The sequence below is a fragment of the Pteronotus mesoamericanus genome, unplaced genomic scaffold, assembly GCF_021234165.1.
Source record: "Pteronotus mesoamericanus isolate MK-2021 breed Mesoamerican mustached bat unplaced genomic scaffold, CSHL_Meso_final contig_46, whole genome shotgun sequence".
NCBI lineage: Eukaryota > Metazoa > Chordata > Mammalia > Chiroptera > Mormoopidae > Pteronotus > Pteronotus mesoamericanus.
Genome location: NW_026555170.1, coordinates 8,052,521 through 8,069,331, shown reverse-complemented (window position 1 = coordinate 8,069,331; position 16,811 = coordinate 8,052,521). Strand labels below are relative to the sequence as shown.

Sequence of the window (16,811 nt, the reverse complement as noted above, 5' to 3'; positions counted from 1 at the left end):
CGAAAAGAATTGTAGGATAAATGATGCACAATGTTATTAGCCACCATGTCCATCAGGAGATGAATAGATAAATAAAATGTAGTATATCCATACCAGGGAATAGTATTCAACAATTAAAAGAAATTAAGTACTGATACATGCTACAACATGGATGAACCTTGGAAATAGTGTGCTAAGTGAAAAAAAGTCAGTCACAAAAGGCTACTTGTAGGAAATGTCCAGAATAGGCAAATTGGTGGAAATGAAGTAGATTAGTGGTTGTCTAGAGCTGTGGAAAGGCAGAGAAGAATTGGGAGGAAATGGCTAATGAGTGATGAAAGTGTCCTAGAATTGGCATGGTGATGATGGCACAACTCTATACATACTATACATACTACACTATATGTAACACTGAACATACTATACAAACACTGAATTGTACACTTTAAATTGGCCATTGTATGGAATGGAAAGTATAGCTCAATACAGCCATTTTTAAAGAAAAGTATGTTCCTTACAGAAAATTGCAAAAAATCCAAGAATGTATTGGGGTGGGGGATAAAAATGACCTATAACTTCACAACTTAGAAGAGAGAGATGGCTATTGTATTCACGTTGGTTTATCTTCTTGTAGCTGATATGCGTAGTCTTATACTTAATTATATTGTAAGTTATACTTACATACTTAAAGTTATTTTAGCTAATTTTTGCTTGTTGTTTTTTCTTCCCAGAGCCAAATGTTCTTGCTGGCACTTTAATTGCTCACACAGATGCTGTCTGGGGTCTTGCTTATAGTGGCATAAAAAATCAATTACTGTCTTGTTCAGCAGATGGCACTGTTAGGTTATGGAATCCACAAGAAAAAATGCCATGTATTTGCACTTACAATGGAGAGAAGGGTAAGTAAATTTTGCCTCTATGAAAAAAGCTAAATATTTAAAATTTGGAAGATAAAAAGGACAAACAGTTGATTTACCATTTCTTTGCTGCTCCATGAGATACATTGAAAGATTTTAAAGCTTGTGATCATCTTTATACTTAGTCCTTTTTTTTTTTTATAAACAAGAAGGATGCTTTGCAAGTGTAACCTATAGTTCAGTGCTCCTTTTTACCTTTTTCAGGACATGTCCTATTGAAAAAATAAAACTATTTTTATGTAACAGTGGAATAGACAAGTGAGGCTACTAATAGGGACAACACAAGGCTCTCTGCTTGCTCCAGGTGGCTGCCCACATAAATCAAAGGGGTCAGCAGTCTCAAGTGTACCTGTAAACCATGTACGAGCACACTGTGTAAAGCACACTGGTTGAGAAATCTAGCTGTAATCATTGAAATAGCACCATTACCTGGGAAGTACAAACTAAGTTACATGCATTATTTCTGATCTTTTCCTGTCAAAGAAGGCTTTAAAACAGTGTTACCTTGTGCCAGTTACAATATATTACATAGATTTGTATACTTGTGTTGGTCTTATTTTCTAATTCATTTTTTAAGTTAGTTGTAAAAAATCAGATTTTACATTTCTATTAAAACATATGTTTGGTTTTAAAACATTTTAAGGAATAGTATATGCTTAATTTTGTTTGGTCTTTTAGCTTCCTTAATGATTCTACTAATTTTTTAATTACCCAAGATGTGAGGTAAAAATGCATATAGATATTTGTTTCTAATATTTGTTTATCAGGGTAATTAATTGCTCCAGATTTCACCTATTTGTGCATTGATCTGTCCATTTGCATTTACTATGTTAAAGAGAGAGATTGCTTCTCAGGCCACGTAAGGGATAGTACTGCATGAGTGAATTCTAAAGTCCACATTTCATTTTTACAGATCTGAAAATTTGACTTGTATTAGCTACTTGATAAGGCTTATGGGCTCAGACAGGTAAATAATCTCCCAAGATAATGATCTGAGAATGCTAATTTGTCATTTTACAGTAAGAAATATAATTTGCAAGTAGACCAAAAGACTCATCCAGGATTTTTTTCTCTTTTAAAAGAAAATGCATAGAAAGTAACTTTTTCACATATCTACTCTCATTTTAAGAGCCCTCTAGCTATCTTTCTTATAATGTTAAATAGAATGTTATAAAAAGTTTTTAAATAATTGAGGGAAGGTTACCTATTATGCCATCCTAAAACAGTTGCTTTTTTCCCCCCCCCTCATTATTAACATCATTTCAAGAATATTAGCCCTGGCCAGATAGCTCAGGTGATTAAAGCATCATCCCAATACACCACAGTTGCTGGTTCTGTCCCCAGTGAGGCCACATACAAGAATCAACCAGTGAATACATAAATAAGTGGAACAACAAATCAATGCTTCTCTCCCACCTTCTCTCCCTTTCTAAAATTAATGAACCTTTTTTTAAAAGAATATTTGAATTCCTTTTTTTCAAATCAGAAAATCTCAGAGATTTCTAAATTGTTGTATTTACACTGTATCTCTTTGGGCTCCTTTCAGAGCATGGAATACCTACATCGGTTGACTTTATAGGCTGTGATCCAGCTCATATGGTGACCTCTTTCAACACTGGTAGTACAGTAATTTATGATTTAGAAACATCACAGTCACTGGTGATGCTTTCATCACAGATAGATTCTGGTAAGTTTTCATGGGTTTCTTTGAAACCTTAGAAAGGATTATTATAAAACAGAGGGTGATGTTTTAATTTTCACATTTTGATTATCTGAATTTAAGATGGAAAAATAGTTAAAAGTGTTACAAGAGAACTTATTTACATTATTTCTACTATTCCCTCATATTATGCTTAAAAGCTGGGTGGGTATATGGGGACACAGGAGTGAGTGGAGCAATATAAAGGTGAAAGCAGGGGAAATGATTTTAAATTTTTAATGAAAATACATATGGAAGTGGTAAAAAAAAGTGCAGCTTCAATAATTATGTATATATGGCCAATGTTGTAAGTATAGGATGTAGTTTGTGTTTTGCACTGTATTTGAATAGGAGTCCAAATAAGGCCCTGCATTGTGATTAGCTGATAGGTCTGTCACATCTCTTTTGTAGGTTTCCTCTCCATCTCTTATTTCTCTTGCATTTTAAAATGTTTGTCTGTTTGTTTATTTTTAAAGAATATTTTATTGATTATGTTATTAACAGTTGTCCCAATTTTTTTCCCCATCTTATCCCCCCCTGCCCAGTACCCACATTCCCTCCAGCATTCTCCCCACTTAGTTCATGTCCATTGGTCATACGTGTAAGTTCTTTGGTTTCTCCATTTCCCATACTAAACATCCCCCTCTATTTTTGTACCTATCAATTATGCTGCTTATTCCCTGTACCTTTGCCCCCATCCTCCCCCCGCCCCCTCCTCACTGATAACCTTCCATGTGGTCTCCATTTCTGTGATTCTGTTCCTGTTCTAGTTGTTTGCTTAGTTGTTGATTTTTAGATTCAGTTGTTGATAGTTGTGAGTTTGTTGTCATTTTACTGTTCATACTTTTGATCTTCTTTTTCTTAGAGAAGTCAGTCCCTTTAATATTTCATATAATAAGGGCTTGGTGATGATGAACTCCTTTAGTTTTACGTTATCTGGGAAGCACTACATATGCCCTTCCATTCTAAATGATAGCTTTGCTGGATAGAGTAATCTTGGATGTAGGTTCTTGCTTTTCATGACTTTGAATACTTCTTGCCAGCCCCCTTCTTGCCTGCAAGGTTTCTTTTGAGAAATCAGCTGATAGTCATATGGGAACTCCTTTGTAAGTAACTGTTTCCTTTTGCTGCTTTTAAGATTCTCTTCTTATCTTTGATCTTTGGCATTTTAATTATGATGTGTCTTGGTGTTTTCCTCTTTGGGTCCAACTTGTTTGGGACTTTCTGTGCTTCCTGGACTTATATGCCTATTTCCTTTGCCATATGGGGAAGTTTTCTCTCATTATTTTTTCAAATAAGTTTTCGACTTACTGTTCTTCCTCTTCTCCTTCTGGCACCCCTATGATTTGGATGTTGGAACATTTAAAGTTGTCCCAGAGGCTCCTAAGCCTCTCCTCGTGTTTTTGAATTCTTGTTTCTTTGTTTTGTTCCGGTTGAATGTTTATTTCTTCCTTTTATTCCAAATTGTTGATTTGAGTCCTGGCTTCCTTCCCCTCACTGTTGGTTCTCTGTATATTTTTATTTATTTCACTTTATGTAGGCTTCACTTCTTCCTTTATTTTTGCATCCATACTCAATCATTTCTGTGAGCATCCTGATTACTAGGGTATTGGACTCCGCACCTCATAGGTTGGCTTTCTCCTTGTCTCTTGGTTGTTTTTCTAGAGTTTTGATCTATTCTTTAATTTGGGCCAATTTTTTTTTTTTTTTTTTTTTTTGTCTCAGTGCACCTGTTACATTGTAAGAGGCAGAGCCTTAGGAATTCACCAGGGTGGGGCAACCTACTTTGCTGTGTTGTGGCATTGGTATGTGGGGTGGAGTCAGAGAGGGAACTATGCCACTTGCTAGGCTTTCGCCCCGCTGTCAGTCACTTCCCCTGCTTCTCCTTGATTTTTTTTTTTAATTACAGTTTACATTTAATACTATTTTGTATTAGTTTCAGATGTATAGCATAATGGTTAGACAATTGTACTTTTCAGAGTTCTCCCCCCCCCCAATATTTCCAGTACCCACCTGGCACCATACATAGTTATTACAACATTAGTAACTATATTTCCTATATTGTACATGCATTTTTTTAATTTAAGAAATTGTGTAGTTTGCCTGTAGAGTTTTTCACAGTCTGCATTTTTCTAGTTGCATCCTTGAGCTATCATTAAGCAGCTCCTCTGATCATTTTCCTGTAGGTTATAGATCTAGAGCTTATTCAAATTCAGGGTCGTTGTTTTTGTTTGTCTTCATTGTAAAGTTTTTTAATGTTTTTGGCAAGACTATTTCATATTATATTGTGAATTTTTATCAGAAGTAAATATTGTCTGTTTGTATATCTCTTTCTTTTCAGTCTTGATGATCATTACCTGGGTCCATTAACTCATTAATTGTTTAAAAATGATTTTCTAAATCTATCATTACTTCTCTTTTTTTTAAGCTAGAATGCTTATAAAAAGAAACACCCTCATCAGTAATTTGGTTATTTTGTAGTTAGATTATAAAGGAAAAGTCAATATAAATTACTGTTTTTCCTCTCTTTATTTACCAGTTTTCATTATAATAATAATGAGGTGTTCCCTGGCTGTCTCAGATGATCAGTGAATCTCTCGGGTGGTGTTTGTTTTTATCATAATCTCTCTTGGACATAAATGTTTTTGATGTATTTCAATCCATGGCAGGTATTCTCTTTATTGCTACTCAGATTGTTTGGTTTTTGGCCAGTGGGAGTTTATTCAAGTTGGCTCCTGAATCCTTTTGACATGACCCTGGTCATCATTGATAGATTTCTAGGTTCATTTCGTTCATTTGTGCCCCACACCTGCAATCAGCCATTTCTCTAAGGAGCCATGGTTTCTTTTAGTGGAAAATGGCATTTAGAGACTATAGACTAGGTACTAGACTATTGGATTGCTCCTCATGGTTTTCATGGCTCTTGAATTGGTCGTTGGTTTAGGCTTCTTCAGTGGACAGAGCTACATATACATTTTTTTAAAAGAAAAACATTGGTAAATTCATATAAATACTTCTAATTCAAATTCATATTTATCTCATGGTTTTTATGTCCTTACCTCACTTTAACTATACCATAATTCTTGGTTCTCAGCAAAGTCGTCATAATCTCATTTTATTTATCCCACAGTACATGTACAGTTGTCTCAAAAAGTAGTAATAACAAAACCACTGCTAGTAGTTTGATTACTGAAAATATTTTATACTTACAATATTTCCACTAGGGATGGGCAGTCTAATTACTGTGCTTTAAAGTCACTTGAATAAATTCATATATTTGTGCCTATACCACCCGTTGGATATATAAAGTTCATTTCTTTAATTTTACTTTTGATTTTTTTGTAATCACTTTTTAAAAAATAATTTTTTAATTATGCAAAACATTTAAATACTGAAAGAAGTGTATTTCTCAGTGTCTTTTCAACCTTATTTCCTCTCTCCCTCTTTAACATGTAATTACACACACACACACACACACACACAAATACATACATGGGGGCTTTTTTTGCAGTGTGTTTATATTCAGTTAAGAGTTATTGTATATGTGTGGAATGATTGATTTACTTCAAAGTCTGATAATGTTAATGATGTTTTTCCATTGTTTTGATTCTTCTCTGTTCTCCCTCCTTGCTCAGGAAAAGGTCTCATTCCTAAGGACATTAATTCTGGTTCTTTGTTTTTGTCAGTATAGGGATTGCTCCTTTCAAATATCTATTTATCACTTATGAATTTTCCTTAAATGCTTATAAACTCTTTTGTGGGCTGTTTATTAAAAGTAAGTTTTGTAAGAATTCTAAACCACCTACGTTAAAATACTTAAAAATTTTTTCTAAAATTGAGAGTAGTACTGTCTGCATTATATGACATAATAGCTTAAACATTTATTTTTTAAGAAATTCTATCTCAGAGTCGTAGCTTTAGTTTTTAGCGTGATTTTGTTTTAACCAAAGCTTTTTTTTTTTTTTGGTAAGAACTTAAAAAGTCATCACCTAGCTTCTAATTGAAGGTTTGAATTGTAGTGTATTTTCTTCCTTTATTTTTCAGATTTACAATCCAATAATCACATTAATAGAGTAGTAAGTCATCCCACACTTCCTGTTACAATAACTGCTCATGAAGATAGACACATCAAATTTTTTGACAATAAAACGGGTAAGTAGGTTGTCTTATTTTCTTTTCATATTAATAATTGTATAAATTTAAGGTGATCAAAAGCGGTATTCTTTTATGTGAGATATATTGACATTTTTGGCTTCAAAAATTGCCAAGTTAAACCATTTTAACCCATATTTTTGCTTTAGTTATGTAGTACACTCATATGTTGTTTTATCCTTAAGTATATAAATAATACCTTGCCTGCCTATTATGATTTTTCATGTCATATCAGTTAAATATAAATCCTTCCAGTTGAAATTCTTCCCTTCATATTTTGCGATTTAGGATAGGAGAGATGTCATTCTGGTGTTTGACATTTCAAATATGTTCTTAAAATTATTTCTGTCCAGGCTGGTGTGGCTCAGTGGATTGAGCACTGGCCTATGAATGGAAAGGTTGCTGGTTTGACTCCCGGTCAGGGCATGTGCCTGGGTTGCATGCCAGGTCCCTGGTTGGGGGCCTTATGAGAGGCAACTGATACCTCTCACACACTGATGTTTATTCTCCCTCTCTTTCTCCCTCCCTTCCCCTCTCTCTGAAAGTATATAAATAAAATCTTTTTTAAAAAATTATTTCTCAGTGGATGAAATGGTGGAAATAGTTTTATTGTCATGTTCCCTGTATTTCTTGTTGTCAGAAAACTTACCGTTTATTTAGAAGTCAAATCAAATGTATGCCACCATAGGGTTTGGTTTCTTTAAGGACCTCCATCTCATCTGTCATCACCTACGTACTACATAAAATAGTTTGCTTTCTTTCAGGGAAGGTCTGACAGCTGGAGAGGCTTCTTTGAAGGGAAGCTAAAATCAGGGATATGGAAGGACTTCAAGATACTTAAATGTTAATTGCAGCATTATTGCAGGGCAACAAATTATCAAGCAAGATAGTAATCCAGAAGACAGATTTCTCTTTGAAGGTTATATAGGACATGGTCATAATTTTTAGTCTTTAGAATCTTAATATAAATTCCTTTGTTCAAATAACACTTTCCATGGACAGATTCCTTTTAACTCAGTAGAATGGTTGAGAAGGGAATGGATAATCACAGGACAATAGATTTCGCAGAAAAGATGATTCATTTTCATGTGGATGTTCTCAATTTAATACCTTATCAACAATTCTTCTAACATTTTATGAAGCCTAAAGATCTCCCTCTGCTGCAAGAACAGAGATCATTTCCTTTACTGTATTTCTTAAAATTCCTTTTTTATTAATTATTAAAGATTTGCATTTGTAAGGGAAGGTTCAGGAATTTTAGTAGTTGTATTAAAAGCAAAACTGGAGTCTCTATAGCTTTGTTGCTGGCAGAAATCAAGTGGTAATAAAATTTTACTTAACAAATAAGGAGCCTATATAGTCTTTCAGATAAATTCTACCAGTTTATTCTGTTATTTCTGTTGAGTAGTCTAGTACCTTATCTTTAGTGTGAAGAAATTGAAGCATTGGCCTCCAAACAATTTAAAATTCTTTTTAAATCAACCTCTCTCTCTTTGACTCTCACACACGGGCACAGACACACTGAATTCCTTCACACAAAGAAATCCTTTGAAAATTGTTAATTCATTTAGATGTGACAAATAAGAATATCCCCGTAACTGGTACTGCTGATTGGCTAAATTGTTAACAGAATATTATTCTATCAAATGGATTTGTATATTTATTGAATTTTTTTTATCTGAAACAAATCAATAATAGGAGTGAGTTCAATAAATATTTAGATTTTAACAACAGAAATGTATTTGAGCGTTTTATATTCTGTACTGCACTGGCTATTGTCATGTATAAGATGTCGTTTCTGCTTTCCGGGGACCTACTGTTTCGGGAAAGGGAGGGAGGGAGGGAGAGAGAGAGAGAGAGAGAGAGAGAACATTTACACATACATGTAGTGAAAGAGTGTGTGTGTGTACATTTATACATACATGTAGTAACATGAACCCTGCTGGATACAGGAGTCTTCATAGAGTGAGGGTTTGAGCTTTGCCTTGAAGAAATGGTAAGATGTGTTTTTTTACGTGAAGAAGGTGGTAGGAAATTTCAGGTAAGGGCATATTTTGATGAGAGGCTTAGTGATAGGTACTTCGGTTAACACAGAAGTTTTTTACAGGAAAAGCCAAAGAGGTAAGTTTGGAAAAGGAAAACTTGAGAACTTTTCAGAGCCAGGTTAAGAATAATCAATTTTTGTTTCTGCTATGCACTGTGAAAACCACTTAAAATATTTGAGCAGAGGCTTACAAAACTGATTTAGACAGATTATTTAAGTCATATTATATGGTAGATCCTTGACTTTAAATATTTTAAAATTTATAATTTCTACTACTTGTTTTAGAGAGATCTTTGGGACTCACAGTTTTTAAAATGTTGGCAGGGGCACATATTACTTACATATGCTGTGCTCAGACACCTAGCTAGTGAGTGAGTCTGAGAGAAGGTGTAGTACAAGGAAGGAAGGAATGTGAAGAAGTTGGAAGAAGGAGGTCCTGAAATGGCTGTGAACTCATTCATCAGAATTTATTGACTCTGTCATATTCTTTGCACAGTTCTCAGTGCTTGGTAAACAAAACAAAATATCCTGTCTTCTTGGAGCTTAATTACACATTACTGTAAGTGAGACAATGTTCTATTTGATGACATACATGTATTAACATGTTTGCACTACTAATAACTCTAAGGTATACGTAATACTATTTCCATTTTATGGTTGAAATAAAAGGCTTACAAGAAGTTAAATGATTTGTGCAGTGTTACACAACAGAGGAAAAATTGCAGGGCAGAGATTCAAACCCGTGCAGTTTGCTTCTAGAGTCTACATGTTTTATATCAGTATGTTTCTTCTCTGTTTCATAGATGCCTACAATGCTCATTGCCCAAGTAAAAAGGCTTAAGGGGCCAGGGAAGGGAGAACAGATGACTGTTAAAGGAGGAAAGAGTTAGTCTGGGCGGAGGAAGAATGTTGGTAGCAGAGGCATGGGCCCAAAGTGAAATTGGTTAAATGTGAGGAATTACAAGTAAGGGTTGGTGAAGGAGAGGTCTTAGTTCTGGGGAGGGGTCAGAAGCTTTATGACTTGTGTGGTTACCAGTGGAAGCCAAACAGCTAACTTGGTTCAGCATATCACCTCTCTGCACATGACTCAATCTGAAGGGGGAGGGGATCACTCACAGTTTGAAGTGACTTTATGGGAAAAAAGAGTTGACTCTAAATTGACTTAACATATCAGTAAATGTTAGTTTAATGCACAGGCAGGAGAGTTGGAGTTAAACTTGGAAAATTACTGCACCCTTAAATAAATGGGTTGATCTGCTATTTGGGTGAAAGAATTCTTTGGTTCAAGACATCTTAATTTTAGGGCATACAGGGTCATTCTTAGGAGAGGAATCAGCTAGATTGTGAATTAAGAGTTACCATCATAGATTTGACAATTAATGAAGCTAATAATGCATGTTACTAAACCCCCAGTGTTTTGAGATTATTGTCCTGGGGGGCCAACCATTTTATATTAAGGATGGTTTTTTCTTTGTTTTCTTTTGTTTTTGACTAGGAATACTGAGTGGAATGGATTCTAGAATTGATAGATGAATTATGTTGGACTAAGCAATTGAAGATAGTATGTTGAGTGATAGTTTTGTTCCTCAGTGTAGCAGAGAAGAATCTCAAATTATTCTGTTAATTTTAGTATTAATGAGGAACAGACAAATGGAATTTGAAATGGTGAGAAGCTTTAATGTTGCCTTCAACTGATAAGTGTTTAGTATTGCCACAAAGTGATAGGACTTTTTCTATCTTTTCAGAGAAACTTTCACTTGATTATGTAGTGGTTTTGTACTTAGTCAACAGCTGTAGCCCCATGACAAATAACAAAAGTAGATCTATTTCATTTTCCAGTGTGGAATGTCATCAGGGGACTTGGAAGCATAGCAAACGATTGTAACTAGAATTCTGGAGAAGTCCCCCAATGTCTCATTAGGAAGACCAGGCATTGGCTTCCTATATAATAGGCATTGCCGAATGATAGGGGAGGAAGTTTAAATTGTCAGTATTTGCTATTTTACTCCCTCCTTGAATAAATCATACATGCTCTTGCTTTCCATCCATCAAAAGCATACATTGCCAATGCAGAGGCTGATGCCCTTGCCCCCAGAGTATTTGTGCAGCACAACTTTGTGTTTACAACTGGTCTTTAATTACAACTTGCTCTTGAATCCTGTTTACTTGCCAGATATTCAGTGAAGATATTCAGCAAATTACATTTTCCAGAATGTTTTTGTTACGTTCTGAAGAAATCTGGAATAATGATGTGCTCCCATCCTCTCCTATTCCTTTTTCTAATATGTAATATGATTGACATTTCAAAGGATAAATGAATTTAATGATACTAGAATTATGTAGGAATGTATTCTCTGACAATTTATCATTAAGCATGTATATAAAATAATCTTTACATCTCTTAATGAGATTGTTTTCATTTTAATTCCAGTTCATGTAATCTTAAGTCTTTGGTGCAACCCTATAATCATTGTTTTCTTCTGGCAGACACTGTCAAATTCATGTAACACAGATGTCTTTATTAAAAGTAGTGGGAAAGTTCTGCATTAGAATTAAAATTCCCTTATAGTGGATGAACCTGGAGAACATACAGAGTAACAGAAGGCAGACACAAAAAGCTGCATGTTTTTGTATGATTTTATTTGTATGAGGTATCCAAAATAGTCCCAGCTATAAAGCAAGCAAGCAGATCAGTGGTTCCCAGGGACTTGGGGGAGGAGAGGAATGGTGAGTGACTGCTTAATGGGTACAGGGCTTCCTTTTGCAGTGATGAAGATGTCCTGAACTAGATGATGGTGGTGGTTGCGCATCATTGTGAATGTTTTAAAAGCTTCTGAACTATACCCTCTCAGATGGTTAAAATGGTACTTTTACGTTAGGTATATTTTGCCACATTAAAAAAATTATACTGATTTTCTCTTTTATGGTTCCTAAAGTTAAGTATCTTTCAAGTGAGTAAATATTTGTGGAAATTAACCTTCTCTGTTACTATGTTTTATTTAGGTAAAATGATCCATTCTATGGTAGCTCATTTGGATGCTGTTACAAGTCTAGCAGTGGATCCTAATGGAATCTATTTGATGTCTGGAAGTAAGTCTGAACTTCCTGTACTGTGCACAAGCTTTGTAAAAGAATTGTTACTTAATAACACTTTATTTGTTCTTTTACAGGCCATGACTGTTCTATTAGATTGTGGAATTTGGACAGCAAGACATGTGTTCAGGAAATAACGGCACACAGAAAGAAATTAGATGAATCAATATATGATGTCGCTTTCCATCCATCAAAAGCATATATTGCTAGCGCAGGGGCTGATGCCCTTGCCAAAGTGTTTGTGTGAATCAACAGAATCTCGCATCATAACAGATTTGCTTGGACAGAAAGAGGGTCTGCATCACTGCCATCAAAAAAGGTTACTGATACGACACTACATGCGATCTGCCTGGTGAAGTCTGTTTAGGGCGGGCATAAGTTGGTGGAAATCACATATCTTGCTGTCAGGTTCATTAATTTAATTGTAATTACTGTATTTTGTGGGACAAAAAAAAAAAAGGGACTCCAGTTTTTGTGGCCTGTACTGGATACAAACTGAGCATATGTCTGTTTTTTAGGTATCTTTAAGCCAATGTGGAGTCTAACCTTACAAAAGGACTTTTATTTTGGACTCTGTGTTCTGCCTTAGGGTTAGGAATGTGGTGCTCTAGTTGGGGGGAAGTGAGCTCCAAGAGTAGTTTTTTTTCATCTCCTAGTGATCTTCTGTTTATCAGTTGAATGCCACAGATTCCCTTTTAAACTTATTTTGCTTTAAAAAAAAAAAAGAAAATTTAACTTAAAATATTTTAGCATTAGTTGCACAAAATGTTTGGATAAAATTCTAGTTTTTATAAGTCTTTTTATATATTTAGCCTGTCACAACAGTGCTCAAGATTGTATTGGAGTTTTTCTGCATTATACAACCCTAAAACAGAGATCTCACTGACCCGCTGCCGTGTAACCACACTCTTTCTTTTGCCTAATACAGCTCAGCTTAGTCCTTCCATAAGATGCTAAATCACCTTCTTCATCACATAATTGTCTTCATAAACCAAGGACTATTAAGTGTATTAAAATGAAACAGTGGGGTTTAGTACTCCAAGTGAACTCTAAAAAAAAATTTTAAAAACTAACTAATCTTGGCATCCTATCACTATGTGATATTTTGTACATCTTACTGTATTTACAAGTTTATTTATCAAGGATTATCCATCTTGCTAATAGCTTATTATTTATTTCACTTTTTGTTGGTCTTTATATCCTTTTATTAATGTGCTAAAGGAACCTGTATATCTATTTTGGAACTCTTTGAATAGTCTAAAATAGACTAAAAATGGAGTATTTTATAGTTTAAGTTACATACCAAGGTGATTGTCCTCAGATACATATCTTGGTTTACCATGATTCCAAACAAAACTATCTTGTTTAAAAATATTTGGAGTAATTTTTTATTTGCATTACAAATAGGATACAAAATTGTTGAATCAGGATACAGAAATTTGCTGTGTTTGGACTAGCTATCCCTGTTTTATTTTTTCAGATGTGCTTAATTTTATGGTGTAACTAAATATTTTGTTTGTGTAATGCATGATTAAGACAATAAAATATTTTTTCTAGTCTTCCAAGAAACTTTTCTGATCAGTTTGCGAGTTTTGATGAGTTTTGTAACAAGGTTTTTGTTTTACAAACTATGAATCAGCAAATTTTTAAGATTGTACCACATAGCAAAAATACAGCTGTTGAAAAATAATGTATATAAAATGCGTATAATAAATATTAAATTGTGTACCTGTATGTTACTGTTGGCTACATTATTTTGTGTTGAATAATAAAGTGCAATACTTTATTCTCCATCGTTAAACTAGGAAATGGAGATGATTTCCTCAGTGAGTCCTTTGTTTTTAGGCTGTTCTTTTAAACTTTGTACCATTTGTTGATATTCTAATAAGATTACAACAATTAACACTATTAACAATGCCTTGTTAATAATTATTTCATCCCACTTGCAGATAATCTTCTATTGATAATTCAAAAAGACCAAAAGAAGAAGAAAAAACCCAGAGATGAAGTTTTAAATAATTTCCTTAATCATCCTGTTACTTTATTAAATCTGAATTTCATTTAGTTGTGTTGTCACTCCTATCTAACCATACATGTTTCCACAAGAAAGTTCAGCAGAAAATAAACTGCATTATTCATTAAAGGTTGTCCTTAAAAATAATATTAAGTATTAATATCTCAAAACATTTTCCTTCAAGAAGATAGTGTCATCCTTTTTCTTTGAAGGAAATTGCAAATGGAACTAGAAGTTAACATTAGAAAACTTAACGTGGCAAAATTCTATTTGAATGCCTAGTGCAGGAAAAAACATTGTGTGTACATTGAAAAATTTTGTCGTCTAGCATAAAAACCCAAGTGGCAGTTTTAGTTGTTACTGGTGAACCACTAAAACTTCTCAGAACTTTTCATAAAATACTAGTTTTTTAGCTTTCTGAAAGTTCAACATAGTGATTTTTTACTAATTTAAGAACAAACTTTTCCAAACATTTCTGGCAGTTATTCTAAATGGATGCGTTAATTTTTTAACTGAAATGTGATGATCATTGCAATGCATAAACATTCACCTCTCTTGGAATGTATTAAAACTGAAATAAATAAAAATTAGTATATATGTTTATTTTTTCTCTTATCTACTTTGCTTGTATTTTTCTCTACAATATTAAACATTTGGGAAAGGACTAAAAATACAAAAATAATGTTCTTGTGTGCTTCCATTTGTGACTTACGGGAAATGGTACTTTATACATAAAGTTTAAGAATATTTTTATATATATAGTCTTTAATATGTTGACTTAAAATATTTGTTTGCCTTTTTCATATTCATGTGCTTTTCTTGTATTTCAAAGTAAATTACCCACTGAAGACGAATGTCTCATTTAATACATTTAAAGTTACGTGGGCTGGTGTATTTGAAATGTAGGTGTGCCCACAAAAGTTGGATTATAGTACATTTATTTATTTTTTTTAAAAGACTTTATATATTTTTAGGGAGTGGGAAAGAGAGAGAAACATCAAGGTGCAAGAGAGAACATCGGTCAGTTGTCTCTTGCATGCCCCCAACTGGGGACCTGGCTCACAGCCCAGGTATGTGCCCTCACTAGGAATTGAACCAACCACCTTTCAGTTCACAGGCCGGCACTCAGTCCATTGAACTACACCAGCCAGGGCAATAGTACATTTTTTTTTTAATCCTTTTACTCTTTACTACTTTTCAATTAACTCTACCTTCATTATGTTTGCTTATAAAAAAAATTGATAGTAACTTTATAAAGTGCCCATTTGTGCTGCTTGCTGCTCTTTAAGCCCCACAATTAGCTTCCCTGGTTACCTTGGTACCTCAAAACTTTGTCCTTTATAGAATTAAAGAAAAAGCATTTTTAAAAGGGCTACTGATTAGAGGCCAGGTTTTCACTTAAGTTTACATTTTTAAGGAGTGGTTCTCTTGGCTGAGAATCTGTGCCTTACATATTGGAAGAAATCATGTTGTTAAACCCATTTCAATTATATGGAAATCTTGTGTTACATAAATTCATATTTACCACTTTTTATGCAGGGCGGGGGGCAGTTTATTGTCTTCCCATACTATCATTTCTATCAAATTTTTTATCTAGTGTCAAAGCCAATTTCAGTTATGCCTCTTCAACACATAGTCCTTTGATTCCTTTTACACAAACTATGAAATGGTTAGACTCAAAAGATTAACTAGAGTATGTATAATATTCCAGCCAATTAACACTTGTAAACCATTCAGTTGAATGAGCGTGTGATGAGAGAGAGGGTGTGCAGCTGGACAACAGAGCAGGTCCTTTTTTAGAGAAGATAGGATGCTATCATCACCTCTGTGCCTGAGGGGGAAGTTCTTGGTGAGGTAATGATAATTACATTAACAGAATTCTGATCACTTTTCTTAGGAACCAACTTCACAAGCATGTTTAAGTAAATACAGTGTTAATTATAAAACGTTTTTGTTGAACCAAGTAACCAAAAGTACCTTGTACTGTTTAACCTGGCAGTGGTGTGCATAATGCCTAGAACACAAGTATTCAATAACTGAATGAAAGAAAAAATAATCTTACTGCATGATTTTTAAAAAAAGTTGGTCTTTTTGCATAATTATTGAATGTAGAATTTTTACTGTGCCCTATGGAGAGACACTTAGAAAAAGTAAGGCAGCTTAAATAGTGACTAGGAATTTTATTGCTTAAATATAGTCAAACTACATTTTTCCTACAGTCTACTTGAAATATGTGCTTAAAGCTAAACGAAGTATAAAAGGTAAGTAAAAATTTACCAACATTTTTTTTTAGCACACAGATGACCTTTTAAAGTACAAGTTGCATATGCCTATACACATAAAAAGGATATAAATAGAAAAATACTAGGTAACCCTGCTATCTCGTTCAGTGTTGTCTTTCAGTTATACCTTACTATGAAAATACACTACCAAAACAAGCTTGATAACTAATTCCCTTCCATTTTATCTGTAATTATAACTTTTTAATATACTAAATATTACTGGTTTAAGGGAACATGTACTTGGGTCACGATAATTTATATTTGAACTAAAAGAGTTGTTAAGCATCTCGTTTTCCTTTTGTATTTCATACAGAATAATAAGAATGTTGCTTTTGGGCTAAGTATCAGATTCTTTTATTGAGCTATGGAATTTGCAAATCTACACATTTAATATGCCTGTTAGAACTCAAATTTAAGGTTTTAATCCATGATATATCCCCTTTCCTGAGTTTCTAAGGGTCACGATTATGAAGCCTCAACAGAGTCAACAAGTATAAATTGTAATTAGAAACTACTAGCTTTAAATGAATGCTTATTTGCTTAAAACCGCTATTGGCATCTATAATATAATAGTTTTGTATCTGATCCTAATATGCTCTATAGTATTTCAGTATTACGAATATCTTCCTTT

At 33.9% G+C, this 16,811-nt stretch overlaps 1 protein-coding gene across 1 annotated transcript in view; it reads left to right on the top strand.

The window, feature by feature from the left end:
* The window catches only part of STRN3 (striatin 3), a 105,221-nt gene extending 90,975 nt beyond the window's left edge, over positions 1 to 14,246 (top strand). The window contains exons 12-16 of the mRNA XM_054577905.1: positions 711 to 878; positions 2,443 to 2,583; positions 6,640 to 6,747; positions 11,795 to 11,881; positions 11,962 to 14,246. Of these exons, the coding sequence (XP_054433880.1) occupies positions 711 to 878; positions 2,443 to 2,583; positions 6,640 to 6,747; positions 11,795 to 11,881; positions 11,962 to 12,131 (674 nt within the window). The 3' untranslated portion in view covers positions 12,132 to 14,246. The remainder of the gene's footprint in view (positions 1 to 710; positions 879 to 2,442; positions 2,584 to 6,639; positions 6,748 to 11,794; positions 11,882 to 11,961) is intronic.
* The last annotated feature ends 2,565 nt before the right edge of the window (positions 14,247 to 16,811 follow it).